The sequence below is a fragment of the Corvus hawaiiensis genome, chromosome 10 (assembly GCF_020740725.1).
Source record: "Corvus hawaiiensis isolate bCorHaw1 chromosome 10, bCorHaw1.pri.cur, whole genome shotgun sequence".
NCBI lineage: Eukaryota > Metazoa > Chordata > Aves > Passeriformes > Corvidae > Corvus > Corvus hawaiiensis.
In genome coordinates this window covers 11,389,728-11,409,729 of record NC_063222.1, presented here as the reverse complement: position 1 = coordinate 11,409,729, position 20,002 = coordinate 11,389,728, and the positions used below count along the sequence as shown (strand labels likewise).

Here is a 20,002-nt window from a genome sequence, read left to right as displayed (position 1 = left end):
GGGAAGTGCTTTTCAAATGTTTTAAGGAAAGCATAATTTTTGGGAACTAAACACTGCATATGTGTTCAGTTAAGCACCTAAATCCAGTTGTTTTCACTTAGGAAAGTAACAAAAGTCTTTGAAAAATCTGGTCCCTGGACCTTTAAGGTACCCAAACTTTTACAGTTAAGGTTTTAACACCAGATTTAATGGGATTTGGGAATCCATATGCTTTAGAAAGCTTTCAAAATCTCAACTTTAAATTTTTCTAAGCTTCAGCTTCCATGAAGCAGCAGTTCTCTTCTCTCACCCTTTTTGTGTCAATTCACTGTATATACATGAGTGACACAAAGACTGTGCACTTTTGTAGGCCTAGAGGAAAAAGAGAACAGAAAAGGTGGAAGGGAAAAGGAATCAAAGTAGTCATTGACAGATGGCAGTCAGTATATTAATGAAAAGATTTATTTTTGAATTATATTTTGCAGACTTTAGCAGTGCCCACAGATTTAAGAACACATGATGATGCACAGGCACATTAATTTTTAGAAGCAGTTGTGCAGATTTGGCCCAGCTCTGCACCTCCAGGAGAACCAGATTGTAGCAGATGCCACAGAGCAAGCACTGAGCACATCATTTTTACCACAGTACAGCATGAAGTAACTTACCAAGGAGCACTTACTGGCAATTAAAACATTCCAATATTAAACATCCATAGATTGTTCAGTGCAAGAAGGGCAGGTTTAAGCAAAGTGAGTGTTAAAGGACAGAGAGATACTGGCAGCAATTAAGCCATGATTCTTTTCTTTCTTCTTCCCAAGATGATCCATACAAGTTCAGAGGAGCTCTGGGCTTCTACCTAAAACTACTCTGTAATATATCTATATTAAACCCCAGAACGTATACCAGACCCTATTCATGGATGGCCAGACTGGTTGGACCATTTCCAGCTGGAAATTCTTTTTTTCAGAGAACTGGTCAGTGCTGTTCAGCCACACAGGTGTGGGACTGCAAGAGCAGCAGAGACAGAAAGAGCGTCCCTGCTGTGTTCACACTGGCCACGGAGAGACATAAACTCCTGTGTCACACTTTTGCTTGGGACTAAAGTGGCTTTATATCTCCACAGCAAATGCCAATAATGACAGAGTCCTCTACTGCCATTTGTTAATGATGTGTTCTCCGTTCCATCAGCATGACTAGTCAAGAGTGCTGAAACACATCTCTAGGCTGGAGACACAAGTCTTGTCAGAGCTCCTTCTTGACTTCAGTCATTGGGACAGTGCTCATTTAACCTGTACTTCACTTTTACATCATTGTGAGTGAGAGAGAAATTGAGTATTCCCATTCTTCCGGAAAGTCTTCTTAAAGCTATGGTCGTAGTACAGAAACACAAAAAAGCACTGGGACAATGGAGAGGCATTACCAGGGGTGAAGGTGATATTGAGATTGTGTGTCTGAGGGTAGCACAGAGTCCAGTGTTTGAAATCTTGATACCCAACTTAGCAATTATAACCCTCAGATGCAGCATCAACATACAGTAGATTTCTCCCTTGCCAAAATAATGAAGAATACCTAGATAACAATATCCAAATAAATAAATAAAGCTTTCCATTCATAAAATTGAACTCCCTCAATGGTGCTGCTCAGCTGTATGGTGGAAAGTCCTCCTCTTACAGGGTGTGCCTACAACAGCATTTCAGTCAGTCAGGAGTACACTCCTGAGTGAATTTCCTGCTCAAAGCCACTCACCATACTTTGTTTCTCGCTGTAAAGTGGTCTCACAGCACAAGAATGGATTTCTTCTGGATGAAACTAAGTCAGAGGATGTGCTTATGAGGTGCTCCAAAAGCTAACAGGTATTATTGCATGGGACCACACCTAGCAAATCCCCTGAACACCTCTGGTATGGAGAACAGCACTGATGGTTTTACTCTGTGCATCCTCCTCTGCTGCTCTAATTGCACTAATTGCTCATTTAGACAGAGATCCTGGACTATGGAGCTCCTGTCTCAGATTTGAAAAAAAAAAATCTAACCAGGTGAAATTTCATCTGGCTATAGCATAAAGAGGAGGAGATGCCTTTCATCAGTCTTAGCTCTCTGTCTGCTGTTTAAAGAGCTTTGTTCTGGCTGCAGACACAGAGGTGGAAATGTGATGCTCCAGACTGTTAGAGAGGAGTAACATTATCACCTTCTCCAGTGAGATTTTGCTCAAAGTTCACGTTAGTCTCATGCCTGCATCCTTAGTCGCTGAATCCACACCCAGAGGTAATAAATCAGTGTGCAGGGCACATCTTCTGTCAAAGTAACCCACCTACTCCAGGATCCATTTATAGGAGTGAGAGCACAATTTATGATGCACCAAATTATCTACAACCTTTATATCCATTGTATTTTTGCTCCTCTGTCTGAAATCCCTGACAGATGAACTTCAATTTTTCTCTGCTATTTCTGATCAGGTATAATTTAAGAGTACATCAGCATGGAAGTATTTCAGCTGAGCAGCCTCTGACACCAGGTGAGTAATGTTGATCTTGAATGCTGTTGTTTTCAATTATATTAGCAACATTAATTCCAGCACTGACAGTCTCCTTCTGCAGTCCTGAAATTTGTTTTTTTTTTATTAGCTGGGCTGACAAAACAAGAAATAAACTTGAAACTCATTTGAAGGTCTCAAATAGGTTGTAGGCCTCGAACAGTCCTTCAGTGTTGTGACAAATCCGATGCTTTGTAACTCCACCATTTCCATGTCCTTCTATGCACAGCATGTATGGCTGGTTCAGAGATCACAGGTGCTCTTTTTTACTGTTGCATGCTATCAAGTAGATATTATTCTCTCCTCAGGATGCAAAAATACAGGTTGTTTTAGATCTATTCTGCACTTCTACTTCATGATGCCTTTACCCAACAAAAGACCTGTTAAGAGATGAAGCTGTTATTGCAGTTAAAATGTAGATGTAACTCTGCTAACCTTACATGGGGAAGTTGTTGGCTGTGCTGGAGTCAAGACAGATGGTCACTTCAGGGAATGTTTCTTTTATGGCAAGTGCTCATTTGAGTAGGAATATTTCTGGCTGGATGAGTCACCTCTTTCTCGATTGCTGCATCAGATACCAACACAAGATTTTTGCACAAGGATATTCAAAGATGTGGCACAGGCTGAAAATGCATCTTCAAAGCATCTTGCAAGGGTTTCTTCCACCACTGGGAGTATTATATGGCCCATGTAGATTGATTAAAAAAAATTTCCTCCACTGTTTTATTTTTACTGAAAACTGTGATGAAATGTCTTTTTTCTTTTTTTTTTACAAAATCATGTGGTACTCATATACAAAATCAGTCCCATAACAGCAAAATGCACAAAATCATAATAAAATTTCTCTGTTTAATGTAAAAGTAAGAAACTTAGAGTAAAGTGCAAAAATTAGAGCGAACATTTCTATTCTGTGGCTCTTCAGCAGCAGGTTTGACTCTTCCCTGGTTTGGAGGACGAGAACTATCATCTGCTTGCTGGTTGCCATGGAGACTCCCATCGCTTTTGGAATCACAAGTTTTGCCTGCAAGGAAACACGCCTGAAGTGTGAGTTTTTAAGGACCAGCGAGGTTTCTGTTTGTCAGCACACCACATACTGGATTAACTACCACATCTAAGTAGGTGGGAGGGAAGGCAGTAAAATATTTTCTAGTAATTAGTGACAACATATTTAGTCTTTATAAAATCCACAAAACACAGAAATAGAACTACAAGACTTGCTGAATTAGATTGTTATGGCATCAAATCTGTTATCTTTCAGCATCAGCTGCTTCAAAGGAGAATGAACTTTGGTCACAGAACATGAGCATGGCATTAAATCCTTCTGACTCCTGCAGCAGTCTGGCTTGAGGACTGAGGTCTCTCTTGAGTAGGTAAGGCTCCCCCATAACTACACTTTTTCTAGGAAAAGATGTGTACATGAACAGTTCATGGCTCTGTCCCTGTGCAGAGCTGTCTAACATTTATCAATTCTATTTGCACAGCCAGAAGGGCTCTGGGGTTTGACAGCTCTGTCAGCTTCTTTCTCCCTAGTGCACAATCAACACCTGGGATTGCTCCAAAGGTGAAATTTGTCTGGCCCTAAAGAGTGTGCAGAAGGGTGATGTGTGTATGTTGGCATGAATTTCTGGCTCAAGTAAAACAATAGTTATTCAGAAGACGAATATAAAGAACTTGTAAGATTAAGCCTCAGTTACTTCCTAGTTCTGTGGTCTTTGTGAGATGGTAACCAAATAACTACCTGTTAGATCTCCAACTTTCATCTGATTTCTTCTTTTGAAGCTGTTTTGTGCATCTGTGGGGCCATCAACATATTTCATTGCAATAGCTGGGGTCTGGTCCTTTTCTGGCTGAGTCTGAGTAGCTGAAAGAACAACACAAAAGGACATTTAATTGGATTGTATTAATGCTCATTTGTTCAAGGAAGAAAATATGTGTTGACTCTACCTGGCTGATGAGAACTTGGTATTGTTTCAGTCTTGCCTTCTGGAAGGGACTGAACAGATTCATGGCCAGAATCTAAATCTTTCATAGGCCTTCCCATAATCTCATTCTCAGTTGCAGATTTATTTCTAATGAGGAAGTATGTGTGCATTTTCCCTTTGCCTTTTACTTCTATTTCTCCTCTTTCAGTAATCTCAAAATTCTTGTATTTTAGGCACCTAAAGTATGAGAAGCAAAACGAACATGAAAATTCAAGACAAATAAAAGTGACACTGATGTTTTAAAAGAGCTGAGTGATCAAATCACAACAGTCTGGGGAAAAGAGTCTCAGTTTGTGAACAACTCAGGATTTGTTTCAACTGTTTATTCAAGCCTGTTGTGCTTTCATAGCTTTACACATACAGCCTGATCAAAATTAATGGATCACGTAGTCAAATACTTCAGTAGGGTGGTGGGTTCTTATTGACCAGTAAATAGAACTTAAGAACTGAGGCAGCCAATATCAGCTAGACAGAATTATCCCCAGTCATTTCATCAGAGAAGGCAATCAGGTCCATCAAGCATGATTTACTTATTCTACATCCAGACTTACTTATTTTACATCCAGACTTGCTATTCCCAATTGCCTTTTTCATGTGTTCAAAAATGGCCATTTGATTTTCACTGGGACTGACACGAGGCTTATCAGCCTCCAGTTTCACCCTGTCCCCCTTGCCATTTTTCCATGCAGCTGTAGCATCTGGCTTTCTTCAGCTGCTACGGTGCTGACAGTCGGGGCCTTCCAAAGCTGACAGCCAGCAGCTCTGCAGTGCCATCGCCCAGCTCTCTCATTACCTCAGATCCCTTCTGCTCTCTCACATTTCTGTAGACTGAGGTGTCTCAAAAGACCCCTGCTCTGATCCTCTTCCAATACTGATAGTTCACCTACTCCTTGGACCCTGACTCTTGGTGCAGGGACCTTGAAGATCTCATCAATGAAGACCAAGGCAAGAAAGGCCTTGAGTAACTCAGCCTTTCTTCAGGGCACTGTCACTGAATCACCTGCCACAGCAGGTCCATGTGTCTGTTTATATTCTAACATTGCAGAAGCTCCTCTGACTGCCTTTGAACTTTGTTGCCCATTTCAGTGCCAGCTGAGTTCTCATTTTCCCAACATCATTCCTGTGTGCCCAGAAAATGCTGTTGCACTACTTCCTTTATAGTTTGTCTTTGCTTCCACTCTTGCACACAGATTTTATGCATACATAAAGTTCTTGAAAATACAGTATTAATTTTTTATGAACATGAGTTTCTGGAGAGTAAATTACAGCATGAAGAAGATAGCTGTGTATGCAGTTTATCCATAGTAAGTGTAAATAAAACTGTTTCACTACAAATTATGGTACTCAAAGAGAGAGATTTTAAAGCTTTTGTTAATAAACATTCTAAATGTTCTGATTGTCTTTCTAGCATCTACATCAATTTATCAGTACTTCCAACTAAGCTGTCACAATTTATTTTTTTTTTTAATATTTTGCTCTCTTGGATGGAGACTCTCAAACCTCTGCTTCTATATAAAAGTACATTTGGAATAAATAGAGAAAATCAAGCTCTTTACAAGCAGTGACTTTCCTTTACAAGCTGCTTAAATGAGTGACTAAGCACCATCTACACTGAAAGGTGCAGCTACCAAGGCAGTGGATTTCAGCACGGATTTGAACAGGTAAAGTTTCCAATGCAGTTACTCACTGATAGGCACTGGAGCTCAGGTGAATTTTGCTCGGGACACCGTGGCTCTCCATGCGGGAAGCAATATTCACTGTGTCTCCAAACAAGCAGTAACGAGGCATCTTTTCTCCAACAACCCCAGCCAAGACAGGACCTGTATGGATCCCAACTCGAATCTTTACAAAGACATAAAACACCCCCCAAAAATGTCACTTGTTATTTAACATCTTTCTTAATGCTATCCAGTTCATCTCAACACAACACTGGACACCAGTATGATATCAAATATCCACAGGGAGACACTCTTCATGAAAAATATGCCCATGTGGGCCTTGCCCAAAGCCACAGAGGAGTCAGAAGCAGCTGTTTGAGGTGCTGCTGCAATACATTAACCAGAAGCTCAGCACGAGAAGCAGACAGACACAGATGCACCTTTGTGTTAACTTACTTGGATAGGATTTCCAGAAACTGGGTTTTGCACTCCTTTGGCTGCCATTATCATGCCCAAGGCAAAATTAGCAACTCGCTCAGCATGAGTGGGTACAGGCACAGGGACCCCACCTACGACCATGTAGGCATCTCCAATCGTCTCCACCTTTAATTGAGAGGGACAAGCACATGAGCATGCCGGGTATATCTCACTCAGGTTAGTGTTTTGCTGTTCAGGGCTCTTCTTATCTGCACCAGCTGCCCCTTTCTCTTAAAAGATGTTTCCAGTCACTGAAAAGCTCTAGCACACGTGAGTTTCCTTGAGATGGAGATCCTTTCCTTCACTCCACACTAAAAATTTCAACACATTCTGTCCCTGCTCACTTGACCCACTTTAGATATCAGTGTGAGAGACGCTAAGGAGAAAGGGCTGCTGTGCAAGTGTCAGACTGTTTGCCTTCCTCTTACGCAGGGCAGACCCACATGCAGAGAGCTAACCCGAGGCACAGCCTCCTGAGCCAGGAGGTTACATGATAGATGAGTGATATTAATTAGCTCTAATTCACAATTGGTGCTAAAAGCGTATTTCTTATTTAGGAGAGATTTATTTTTTAAAAAGTCATAATAAAGCAAGGGAGCCTATTCACGGCTGATTATGATTAAGGGGTTCACATGAAATTAAGGAACCTCCAATCTCCAGGATGTCACAGAACACAGTGTGAGCTAAGCAATTTGGGAGCATCCTTCCCTACAACCAGCTGTTTTCCCACAACAGCTGCAGCCTGTGACACATATGCTGAAGGGTTTGTCCTCCTTCAGGCATCCAGTCTCCTTGAAATACATGCAAAAGTAAGAAAAATACTTTGGATTTTGTTCCTGTATCAGAAATTTTGCTGGAAATAGAACAGACCTGTATGAAACAGGGAATTCTTTAATGTTTAAAATCCACTGTAAAAGCCTGTTACATGGTAATGAAATTTTTTTTACTGCTCTTACGAGACTTCACTGGCCATTTATCATCAGTAAACAAGAGAGCTTTTAGATTAGATTGATTGGCTTTCTTAAAAATTAACACCAATAGGACAGTGGAAACATAATGTAATATTTGGGTTTGTGCATTAACATAATGACTTAAAACTGTTCAGCACATTAATCTCAAAGAATGTGTTCCTGTCCATGCCTTCTATCAGATAGCCAAACCCACAGTGACGCCAGTAATTTTCTGTAACAAATTAAAAACAACTGTAAAAAGCTACTAATGCAAATAGATACCCTAATTATTTTTCAGCCATAGTAGAAGATTTAATTTAACAAGATTTATTCATAACTTTAGATGGTTTTAAGCTTGGGCCAAGTTTCTTTGATCAATGCCACTATTTCATTTCTTTTCCAATTCCCTGCAATAGTAATCTCATCCTTGCTTTCTGTACCCCAGTAACCTCCTTCAATATTAATAGGAGTTATATACAGGCATCAAAAGGAGATTATTATAGTAACATATCATTTACTCATGATGGATGATTTACATAGAATATGATGCTAATCTATCCTAAAATCTGTGAGCCATATCCTGAATGCTTCAATTATTGAATACGTATTCCTTGCCAAGGAAGAAATGCTTCTGATTTCCCAGTACAATTTATGTGGGATGAACTGCAAGCCTTGCCTGAGCAAGGAATGAACGAGATCTGGATTTCACCCTTTACTATTTCTGCCTTCCTCAATACTTAATGAGCTGGGAACAGAGAGAAACTTAGGAACTGCTCTTCAGCACATCAAATCTGGTAACTCTGGAAGTGTTAATGACACTATTACAGTAGGCCAGACAGTGCTCTGATCTTTCCAGCACAGTTTGGAGATCACATGTACATTACAGCCTAGGTCTAATTGATGCTCTTTGGGGGTCAGCAGGAGATCAATACCATAGCTGAAGATCTCCATGAAATAAATAAAAAGTCTGGGTATTATCTGGGTATTGTTTACAATGTTAATTTCCACCAGAGTGACACTTAATGATAGTGACATATTTACAAAAAGTTCAAATAAAGGACCTAGGAAAATTAGTCATGTTGGACAGGCATTTGAGATAGGAGGGAAAGAGATACGTGAAAAAACAGCCATTCTGGTATTAGCATTGTGGAAAGAGACTTTAGTCTATGACAGAAGTTGCATTCCTGTCCAAAAATTTTAAACAGATTTAATCACACTTCCCCTTGTTTTTCAGTTTGTGTGGCCACTACAAATAGGTAATATTTTATGATTTATAAAAAATCATGCTGTGCTGAAGAGGATTTAAGTACATTTAAAAGCAAAAAAAAAAAAAAAACCACCAAAGCAAAACAAAAAACACAGCAAAAATTTCTACAGCCTTTTTTGAACAGTACCTACCTTGTACACGTCATGCACCGTGGTCAGTCTGTCAAATCTCAGGTACATTGAATTTAACATGAGAACTATCTGAATAGGCTCACATTGGGCACAAATGTTGGTAAAGGTCACCACGTCACTGAACAATACAGTGCACTCCTTGAACTCTCCTGTGAGCAGAAAGAGCAGTGGTTAAGTACTTGCAATGGCTGGACAATCATGGTATCTGTTCAAGACTTGTTTGCACAGATCATCCAGTGACCTATCAGTTGTAATATTCATAAGTGGGTGCTGAGACGAAGGAGAAGTGTCGATATAGACTGTATCAAATGTAAGAATCATTGCACATCTCAACACAGAGATCTGAATACATCATATACAGGATACACTTAGCTTGTTATCCTTAGTTTCATATATGTACTTACTAAAGGGAATTTAGGCATTTAATTGCTACCCTTAATAACAATGGGAATCATCACGATTCTGTGTTTACAGAGGTACTAAGAGAATAGTCTAGGAAACACCACTTTCTTCATTTCCTTCACTTCTGAGCCCTTGTTTTCCTGTATATCCATGTTAAAACCAAAATCTCAGATTACTGTTGATCACTGAATTTTTTCACTGACTGGGCAGCTACTATCACATTTCACCACCTAAAGAACAATACTGGCAAAGAGCTTCCAAAGCTTTCTTTGAAAGAATAGCCTAATTTTTATTATCAGCGAGATTAAGGGTCTGGGTCATCCTCCTACCCAAGAACGTCACCAAGTACAGAGGACTCCACAGCAGTGGCAAAGGGGCTGTGCCAGCACCCCAGTCTCTTTATCACCATCTCCGAATGCAGAAATCCCACATCCCAAAGGATCCTGTTCATTCACCTGCCTCAACTCGCTTCCCCTCTTTCAACTGGTTGGCCACGTGCTGGGGAAGCATGGCATAGAGCAGAGCTTCAGTCTTCTTCTTCTCTTCCTCCAGGTGTTTTGACAGGATCCTCAGCTCTTCCTTCTTCCTCTCCAGCTGGTTTGAGAGCTCCATCTCTGCCAGTCGCTGCTGATTGAGGAGAATCAAATCCCTGGTCACGTCGTGAGGGGCAATGTCTGCGATGTGCATCTGCCGCTCCTCCAGCTCATGCAAAGTGCGAAGCAAAGGTGAGCAGAGGTAGAGCATGCACTGAAGGGACTCCATCCACATCATCTGGCCTGTGGGGAACAAGTGTTTGCAAGGGTTTTCAGCAGTGTGGCCTTTCACACGGTGCTCAGCATTACTGGTGTTAATTTTAGGGGATGAGTTCCAAGGACAGTGGGTTTCTGTAGGGTCTGGATGATCGCAGGAATTTGTTTTCTGTGAATTAGGGGTGAACATTTTCAGAGGAGCTACACTAGGCAAATAACAAAATGCCAGGACCCAGGAAGCAGTCACTCCCTCACTGCAGGTGCTGGGCAGAGCCCAACTGTGACTCAGGTCTCTTCCTCATGAGGAACCCCAGTGCTCACAATATCTCTCCTCTCCTTTCTGCTTCCTTCTGCATTTCCCCTCCTCTACTGCCTGGTCTTGAGCTGTTCCTGAAGCCAGTCAGTTAGAATCATGCACAGGGGAACTGAGACTCACAGTGATTAAGCAAAACATTTGAAGTTTAATTTCACAGCGCATAGTTTGTGTCCCAGTAAAGTCAATGGCACTTTCCTTCCTGGAAACTGGAGCTTTCCCTCACTATCATAATCTAAATAAGCAGTTACAAAAATGCCTGAAAGGTAAAAAGGATTTTTGGTGGGCGATTCAGTTTTTTGGTTTTTGGTTGAGGTTTGGTTATGATTTTGCTTTGTATATTATTATTATTATTATTATTATTATTATTATTATTACTACTATTATTATTATTATTATTATTATCTTGCTTCACAAGTATCATAGGTTTCTAAACAGCAATCTAGAAATTCCTGTTTCTTTCTTTCTCCCTCACCTCATCCCCAGGGCTACTGGATGAACAGCTTTAAAAGTAAGAGGATTGAAACATCAGAAATACCATGTGAATTAACCCCCAAAGCATAAGAGAAAGTACAGTTGTACCCATGACTAGTCAAAGTTCCTTGTTTTGGTAGCATTACTTTTTTCAAGGTCTCCCTAAACCCTTAGTTTTTTCTGAATCTCAGGAATACGACATTTTACACTCATTACATAAAGGTGAAAGGAGACAAGAGAAAATTAGATGACATTACATAGCTCAGAAAAGCAAAATTGAAGTCACAGAACACTTAAAGCAAATGTCATTATAGTTAATTACACCAAGCAGAGGATCATCCCATATTCAGTCCTCTCAGTAAAAATAAAGCAAATACAGTATCTTCTTTGCTGAGATAATTTTAACTTGTAAACTCTTATGTGGCTTTGGGGGGGGGGGGGGGGGGGGGAGTGTGAAGACAGAAATCGGAATCTGAAAATGTGCTACAAAAAATAAAAGCACAGAGAACTAATCTATTTTTAATCACATTTGAAACCCAGCCAGTAGCAAATAACTCCCCTCAAAGGCATAAATTAAGAACAAATAATGTATTCACATGTGGGTTTTGCAGCATCTGAAAACCACCATATTTCTAAGCCTTTCAAATAGGAGCAAAGTTGTTGTTTCTGACTGAAAGCCTTCAAAATCTGGTGAGGTGATAGCAGAATTTGTGTACAAGCATGTCATGTTTCTCTAAACAGAACCATGTAATCTCCTCTCCCAAAGGCTATTTATAGGACTTGAGTGAGGTCAGGAGTGCACCTCCATGTAATTCCTGATTTAATATGAGCACTCGTGCTATTGAAAACAGTGAAGTACCTCTTAGCTCTAGCATTGGCCGTTCTTTCCATGACTCAGGCATCATCTCTCTTCTAGTCTGGAAAACAAATTGGCTGTTGATGAATTTCTGAATGCTGGAGATGGTAAAGGGTACTTCTGGGTGAACGATCCTGAAGTACTGATCCAAGCAGATGCCCATGGTCTGAAGGCCAGGTACAATCTTTTGAATGCTCACCCCAGCTTGCTTCACTTTGAGCTTAAAAAGAAAACATAGGCCATGTGTTACAATTCATGTCCCTTTGGGTTCAGACCAAGCTACAGCTGATTGCTGTTTATACATTTCCACACACTGAGCCTTGCTAGAGTATGTGGCTTATTTCTGAGCAGAATTTCTACCTTGTTAGTAGTTACTACACAGCTCTGAATGCATGCCCTTTATAGCAAGGCAAAGCCCCAGGAAAAGAATGTTGTTAATTAAGTGTTCCTTCCTGTCAATTGTGAAAAATCCCCAAAACTACCTGCTATTATCCCTGCTTGCATTTGTGTAGGCCTAACAAACAGGTAGCTGCAGGAGAAAGTTAGAGACACCAGAGTGTCTTGTATTCCAAAATGAAAATAACTGTGGCATAGAATGGCTTGGCAAATACTAATTTTCTAATAGATGCCATGGGTTACTTTCTCTTAACTGGGTGTAAAGGTTTAGTCATTCTTCTTTACTCTGCTGACCATATGTGAGCTCTTAAATTCTGCAGAAATGTTCTTCTCTGCTTGTCATCAGTTATTGAAGCTCTGACCCAGCTACCAGGAATGGGTGTAGGACTTGTCTTCTTTGCACACTAGTAATCTTATTAAATTATGCATAAAATATGGCCCTCTTGAAAGGTTAAAGACGCTGTATTTTGGCTGATGTGGACAGTAGCACGAAGCAGGTTGTGTGCTCTGGAAATCTCGATCAGCATGATACCAAAACATGTTCCCTGAGGGGAATGTGGTCAGTGTTCTTCTGCTGTCCCATCCTCAGTTTCTCCTTTCTTTGCTCCTGTCTTAAGCCAATATTCTCTCCACCGAGTTCGGAGCAAGAGGAGCTGTAGCTTGGTGGGAACCCAGGCTAGTTGGGAACCATCCAGAGGGCAGCCCTGACAGGGGGCTGCAGAGTATGTGTGCAAAGGAGAGGAGACTCAATCCTGCCCCAGAAGGTAAAGAGATTTTTGGGTCCTAGATGGGGCTGCATGCTTCCTGATTTGGTAGGTAGCTGGGTTTTCCCAGCAGAAGCATGTCTCAGGAAGCACATAGAGCCTCACCTGCCAGCAGAGCCCTCAAAGCCTTGGGATAGATTAATAGGAGGAGAAGGGGACTAACTTGGCATAGCCAATTTAAAGGATGGGACATGTCTCTGGTATATCCAGGGACAGGAAGGTGGCCAGAAACCTCGAAAAATTCTGCTTAGTATTTGGTAACAGATAGACTGCTGCAATAAACCTTGCTGGCATTTCTGCAGCTGTTTCAGACATGGTAAACTCAATAAATTCAAAGGAGATTCCTGTCTGCAGTGATCCAGAGAGAGAGTTGCTTTGTTTATTGCATGTCTCTGTACAGAGTACTTCTGCAAATCCTGTGAGTGTGCACTGCACACAGAGCACATGCAGCAGGGAACTGTAGGACAGTCAAAATAGAGGGAAATTACTACGAGGTTTATGCAAACTAAGGGCCCTGACCACATGCTTGTCCTACCTCTTTGTCAAAAACCATATGAAAAGGAAGTCCATTGCAAAATGTTTTTGTGTCAATCCAGAGGCTCTTGGGATAAACAGGATCAAATCCTCTCAGGAGCTTACCTGTGGCGATAAATGTATAGTCTTTAAATCAGGCTGCACCTCATAAAGCCCATCACCATTACTTTTTGCCACTCAGTGAAACAGGACCCTAGATCATAATGACTGAAGACAAAGCAAACAGTGTGTGGGCCCAGAAATGAGCACACATCTGTGCTAAATGCTCTGCCGTGTAATCCACAGCTGATTGGCAACTAATCTGAGTTGGCTGGGTGTTTAAAACTTAAGCACACAAAAACCACAGAGCACTAGATGCATGAGATTATGTGGAAAAAATAAGAATAGATTAACAACTGTAGATGTTACTCCTCTATGAATCTGCAGATGCCATAGCAATATGACACAGCTACATCCCACAAAAATGTGCCCAGAAGTGGATTTAATACACTTTGCCAGCTCCTAAGAAACACTTAGAGAAAAAAAAAAAACCAACATCTTGGCAATACTGAACTAGATTTTCATTCCTTCTGAAAAATTCCTTCCATTTTATAAACATATATAAACATCTAATATATAGAGGTACGAACAGAGATTGCTAGATTAGCAGTAGACTTTTGGTAGCGGAGGATGTAATTTGGCTTTCAAAATTTACTACAGTTGATAGTTTTGGAACGGAATAGTATCTACCGAGTTAAAAAACGTGCTTTTAAATTCAGCATCTTAAACCAAGTGACACGACAATGAAGAATCAAATTCACCACACAATGGCATTTTATAGAAGAAGACTTTTCAGATGAAAGCCCTGTTTAAGAGACAAAAGTGACAGGTCATATTCCATTTAAGTATCTGTCATTACTAAGCATGCTTATTATCTGCAATTTTTCTTTGATCATCAATGTCAAACTGAAAGAAACTTAACCAGAAACATTTTGAAAACTTGCAGAGGAAATATAAATGGTAACTTCAAAATGGATGGGTGGGTGGGGATAGGGAGGCTTACTGACTTTCTTGCTGAAGAGACTCAGAAATGATGACAAGCTCTCTCTGAACAATCGCTCACCTTTTCCTAATGTGATTATTCCTCTTAATGTTTTCCAGTGACTTTTCTTAACAGGACAAACAGAGTTTCCTCTGTCTCCATTTGCATTTTTGGCTTTTTCTAGGTCCTGTTGAAATAAATCCAAAGGGAAATTCAAAGGTGATTTTACTTTAAATATATTTTAGTAATATGCTGATATGAATATTAAAATACCTCTTTATTCAGTTGGTTCTCAAATTGTTTTTCAGAGTCAACAAGACATCGAGATGAGGAAGAAAATTCACTTCTTTCCTTGCATGGAAATAGAGGGGTTTGAGTGACAAGAAAAACAATATGTTCTTTTTTCCCGGTTCTTTCTTCTTCTTCTGTTTGATTGACTATTTTCATTGAAATCTCAATGTTAAAAAAATCCAGGGCTGCTGCACTGATGATTCCTGAAGAAGAAACAAAAGACAAGGTATTGCCAAGAACAAAACCTTTTCAATTCCCCTTTTAGAGGGCCCACAGTGGAATTTCACTGTTTCAGAAATCACTTTTCCAAAGGACTCTGGAAGAAGAAAGCAACCCATGTCGTTCTTGCTACCGTTGCCATGATGAGAATATGCACACAGGAGGTCAGCTTTAAAGTTACTGCTGCTTTTGCCTTGGCTGAGGACAAATGCTTATTTTCACTAGGAGCAGCCCAGCAGGATCTCTGAAGAATGTGTTCAAGTAGCCATAGAGCAATAATATGAATTCCCATTAACCCAAAAAGTGCAGGGAGTCTAAAGAAATTCTGCTATACAATCTATTTCAATCGCTGAAGAATATTATATTTTGAAAGGAAGGAAATACCTTTCATGCAGATGCAAAATCAGTTTCTCATCTCTGATTAGGTATTAGGCAAAATACTGGACAATGACATCAAAAGCTCTGTCTGACATTCCAAATATTTCTGTGCTTTCAATATTAAATGAGTTTTGACAAAGGGGGAAGTTCTGATGAACTTCTAAATTCAGCATTATTTATGAAAGAAAGGAATATGATCTTCTCTTACAGACCTATAGCTGTCCAATCCTTGCACAATTACAGCTCAGGAGATTCTGGTAAATTCGGATAAAAGATTCAGTTTTGAGCAGGGTTCAGTAGGAGTTTCACAGATTGGATGTACTACAGGGTGGATGACTGTCTTGAACTCAACTAGAATTTCTACTTCACTGTAATTTAAAAAGCACGAGTCACCAAGAATTAATAAACAGTTAGACACAATACACTTCATGAACTTTAATTCTTCTTCCAGGGACGGAATTCTATAGCAAGAATGGACAATTACAGCCCGGGTTGTCATACTGTACATTTTGATGAAAGTTATTGGGAGCTAGGAGTGATCAGGCAGTAGGGAAATACTGAGTTCAGGTGTCTGGAGACCGAACGCTGCCACGCTTCAATTCCATGGCCAGTCCTCATCTGAAAAAAGATACTGAACTCTGAGTGCATTTGCAAATATATGATTATTCTGTATATATATTGCATTGATCTGTACTCTGCATTTTGTCTCATTACCTGGCACAATATGGCACAGACCTCTTCTGTCTGAATAGTAATGTAAATTCATTGACCCATCTTCATTCTTTTCCACTCTAAAAGATGGTGCATTCATCTCCTGAGGAAAAAACAAACAAAACCAAACCCAAAATCTCAATATCTTTTTCTGAAAAAGACTACTGATGGATTCTATTTTGATAAAAGCATCTCATGCCTTAATAACATAAACTGTAATATGAATAAGCTGAAAAACATAAAATTAAATATTCTCACCTGTGAAGGAAAATCTGCTATGCTTTAAAGCCAATGTACCAAATAATACCTAATGTTGAAGACTAGTCAAAACTAATCATTTTTAGATATTGTCCTAACATTTCGGAGTCATCTGTCTCAGAACGTAGGAGAACATGCTTTGGTGATTTTTTTCATTATTTATTCACACCTAGGAGATGCTGTTCCTTGTGTTATGAACTCTGGCAGAGTCCATCCATACCTGCTCAGCAGTTACTACTCGGACTTGCCTGGTAAGAAAGGGACAGGTAGCTGTGCAATGCATCCAGGTTCTCTATGAACTCATAGAGATTTCCACCCAGTGTCCTCAGCATGTGGTCATAGCCTGAGCGCTTACAGAATTCAAAGAAATACTTTCCAAACTCGCTCAGAACAGTGTCAGCAGGAACACCTGGCAAAATAAAGATGCCTTAAGAAATAAGAAAGGTTTGCAAGTTCTTGCAATGCTGTCAGGTGGATTAAGAATGAAGGCAGAAAATTTGCAATACAGGGAAGACATTCCCAAGGGCACAGGAGACAAAACCTGGGCTGCAGTCTCAGGCTTGACCCAGGATGGTTCATTTTTGAGGCATGCTAGCACATACCTAATACTTTGCAGGCTTTGTCGACGAGCTGCATTGTGATCTCATCTTTGTAAACCTCAAAAGTCAAGAAAGAATCCTGGACTCCAGCCTGCAGCCTAAAGCAGAGAAGACAATATTCTTGTTTCAGCAGTGCTGGAAATACAACACGCTTGGGTGACCCAACTGGCATTTCTTAAGTACTGTTTGCTGTGAATGCAAACACTACTTCACCTAATGATGTAAGTTTAATATTAAATTGCTTTAAATTAATTAAATTGCTTTAACATGGCTGAATGGCGGTGTCCACCTCTCCATTTCTGCTTTTTCACATTATGGTAAAACTCTATCAAGGATTAGGACATCTTACTGTGGGGTGCTAGAGCAAGTGGACTCTTAGTTTGTCTTCTGGTCTACTGGCTTGTCGTTCAATGTGGCCACAATATCCAGCTCTTTGAGGCTCCCCAAACCTGCTGATTTTTTTATATTGGCTTCAATGGATAATATATGTATGTATCTAAATATCATTTATGTATCTTGGAAATACTACATAGCTCATAAAGAAAAGACAAAACCAGAGATGATACAAGGCCAAATTGAATGGGGCTTTGAGCAACCTGGTCTAGTGGAAGGTTCCCTGCTCATGGCAGGGGAATTGGAACCAGATGATGTATGATTTAGCTGCTTTTCTGAGAGTAGTGGAATTAAACTGACTTTATATTAAGGATGACATCTTTTCAGTGTAATTACTTCTCGATATTGTCATGCTGAGCCAGTGAGTCTATTGCAAAATTGTCTATAAGACTAAATGTCATCTTTAATTATCTGATATGACAAATTAATTAGGACAAATTAGTATCAGGATGAAGTGTTACAAGGCAAGAAACTGTCCCTCTTAGTTACTCCTAATAATTACTTGAGATACACATCAGCTACCATTTACCAATGAGAAATTACATCCTCTGTTGCTGAATTCCTGTGCATTTTCTTTCAACGCACTACATTTATTGGCAACACATTACCTTAATTTTTCCCATGTTTCTTCGCCATACTTTTCAACCACCAAAGACTTCAGGCATGTGTTTATAAATCCATACTGCAAAAGCAAATATATGAACATGGAAAAGACCTACTGGTTTTTCAAGTGCTGCCCCAACACACCACTATTTTGTATTTCAGATTCCTCTGCTAATTTTATATTGCAAGAGAGAAAGTAATAATGCTTGACGGCCTAAAGAGAAAGTAATATTGTTTGACAGCCATTGTATCTTTCAGTAAACAGCGCAGCCTATTCCTCAGCGTTTCACAAGCATTCAGCAGAAGAGAAGAAACAGCCAACGCTGTTTCGCAGAGAAGGGCCCGAGGCCCCGCCGGCCGGGGATGCGCTGTGCCGTGGCTGCGGCCGGAGCTCGGCGCTGCAGCGCGGGCACAGCAGCCACGCACGGCTGCCGCATCTGCGGAGACTCGGCCGTGCCGCGACTGCTGCGGTTCTGCCTTAGCACTGACGGACCCGCCACTGGGGATCGGGAAACGCTAAAAGAGCGGCCCGAGCAGCGCTGTCAGAGCGGCAGCAGCCGAAGGATGATACGGTCCGAATGCCCCAAAGCCTGCGGGTCAGCACCCTGTCCCGACACGGCGGCAGCAGGCGCTCAGCCCCTGCTCTCAGGCTGGCAGGGGCTGCCCGTCTGTCTGTCCGTCTGTCCCCGGCAGGAGATGCCTGTCTGTCTCCGGCCGCAGCTGTCTGTCCACGACAGGAGCTACCTGTCTGCCTGTGTGTCCCCAACAGGAGCTACCTGTCTATCTGTCGGCCCCCGGTAGGAGCTGTCTGTCTGTCTGTCCCGGCCCGCCCCGCCGCCCCGCTCACCATCCTGCCGCTGCCGCCGGTCCCGCTGTGTTGCCCGCTGCCGGCCCGGGGGGCGGCGGCCCGGCCAGGCCCGGCCCCGCCGCGCTCGCCCGCGGCGGTGACACCCGGTGGCACCCGGTGGCACCCGGTGGCCGCGGGCACGGACGCGCCGCCGGCGCTCGGAGCGGCCCCGAGCGGCGCGGTCCCGGGTCCCCTCCGCGCCTCCCACGGGCTCGGCTGTTTTCCGCAGAAGAGGCGCGTTTCCCGCAGCTGTGGCTGTGTCGGGAATTGAGTGCTGCCGAGGAGCATCCCGGGGCCACGGCATCGCCGGCACGACGGCAGCTCACGGCACGTCCCCCGTCCCGGTGCCCGCTGCCCGCTGCTGGAGCCCAGGCAGGACGTGGTGTGGTCAGCCCCAGCTGGACACTGCCTGGCACGGCCGGGATCATCGGGTCCCAACCTCCGGAGGGCAAGGAGCCGGGAGAGTGGCAAGGAGGTTTCTTGCCAAGGCTTTCTTAGAACTGCCCTTAGCAGAGCAGGAGCAGAAATGGTGGAGTCAATAGCCACCCTTACCCAAGGACAGGAGGTTTGTGGGGAGAAGCAGCCCTTTCCGTTCTACTGCTACCAAGCTGTGAGTTGCTGCCAGAGGCCTGACAAGAAGCAGGAGGTGAAGCTCCCTGCATGTGGCTGCCATCATCCAGGCTGTGTCTGCAGCCACCCAGCCTGTCCGACAGGAAAGGACAGCAGCAGGGATATTAACAGGAACGCAGTGATTGGTGTTAGATGCAATGAATTCATGGGGTTTGATGCTTGGCAGAGTTACCTCATTTCCTACGTTTATTTTTTAAATAATTGTTTGTAGAGTGAGAGATTTCAGTGATTTGAGAGTGAGTCCTGAGGGGACACAATGAAGAACTATTTGGGGAAAATCCCTCTCCCCTTGATAAAGATGAGCTTCTGTCCTCCATCAGCCAAACTGGCACAGGCAGCCCTGTGGGTGCTGAAAGCCCTGTGTCACCCACCTCATTGCTGCTGTTTGGTGCAGGTTGTGGGATGCTGTAGGGGACTGTGTTTCGAGCCAGGGCTCTGTGCCTGTCTGGCAGGGAGGGTTTTGCTCTTGGTGTGGTGATTCTAAGGCACTGGGCTCGTGGCTCTGTCTCTGATCCTCAGCCCTCCAGTGCTGCGTGTGTTCAGCAGGCACATCAAAATCTGGGTCAAAGCCCTACACCAAGCACAAGT

General features: G+C 42.1%; 1 protein-coding gene across 1 annotated transcript; it reads right to left on the bottom strand.

Moving 5' to 3' along the window:
• Positions 1–418: 418 nt before the first annotated feature.
• LOC125331016 (guanylate cyclase soluble subunit beta-2-like) lies at positions 419–19,469 on the bottom strand. Its single transcript, XM_048314845.1, has 16 exons — positions 18,785–19,469; positions 17,943–18,016; positions 16,945–17,039; positions 16,591–16,751; positions 16,088–16,187; positions 14,759–14,979; positions 14,567–14,672; positions 13,466–13,569; positions 11,774–11,990; positions 9,834–10,154; positions 8,977–9,125; positions 6,608–6,754; positions 6,181–6,335; positions 4,456–4,670; positions 4,250–4,372; positions 419–3,532 (listed from the first exon to the last, which is right to left on the bottom strand). The coding sequence occupies exons 1-16, from the start codon at positions 19,070–19,072 to the stop codon at positions 3,381–3,383; spliced, it is 2,628 nt and encodes an 875-aa protein (XP_048170802.1). The 5' UTR covers positions 19,073–19,469; the 3' UTR covers positions 419–3,380.
• Positions 19,470–20,002: the final 533 nt, after the last annotated feature.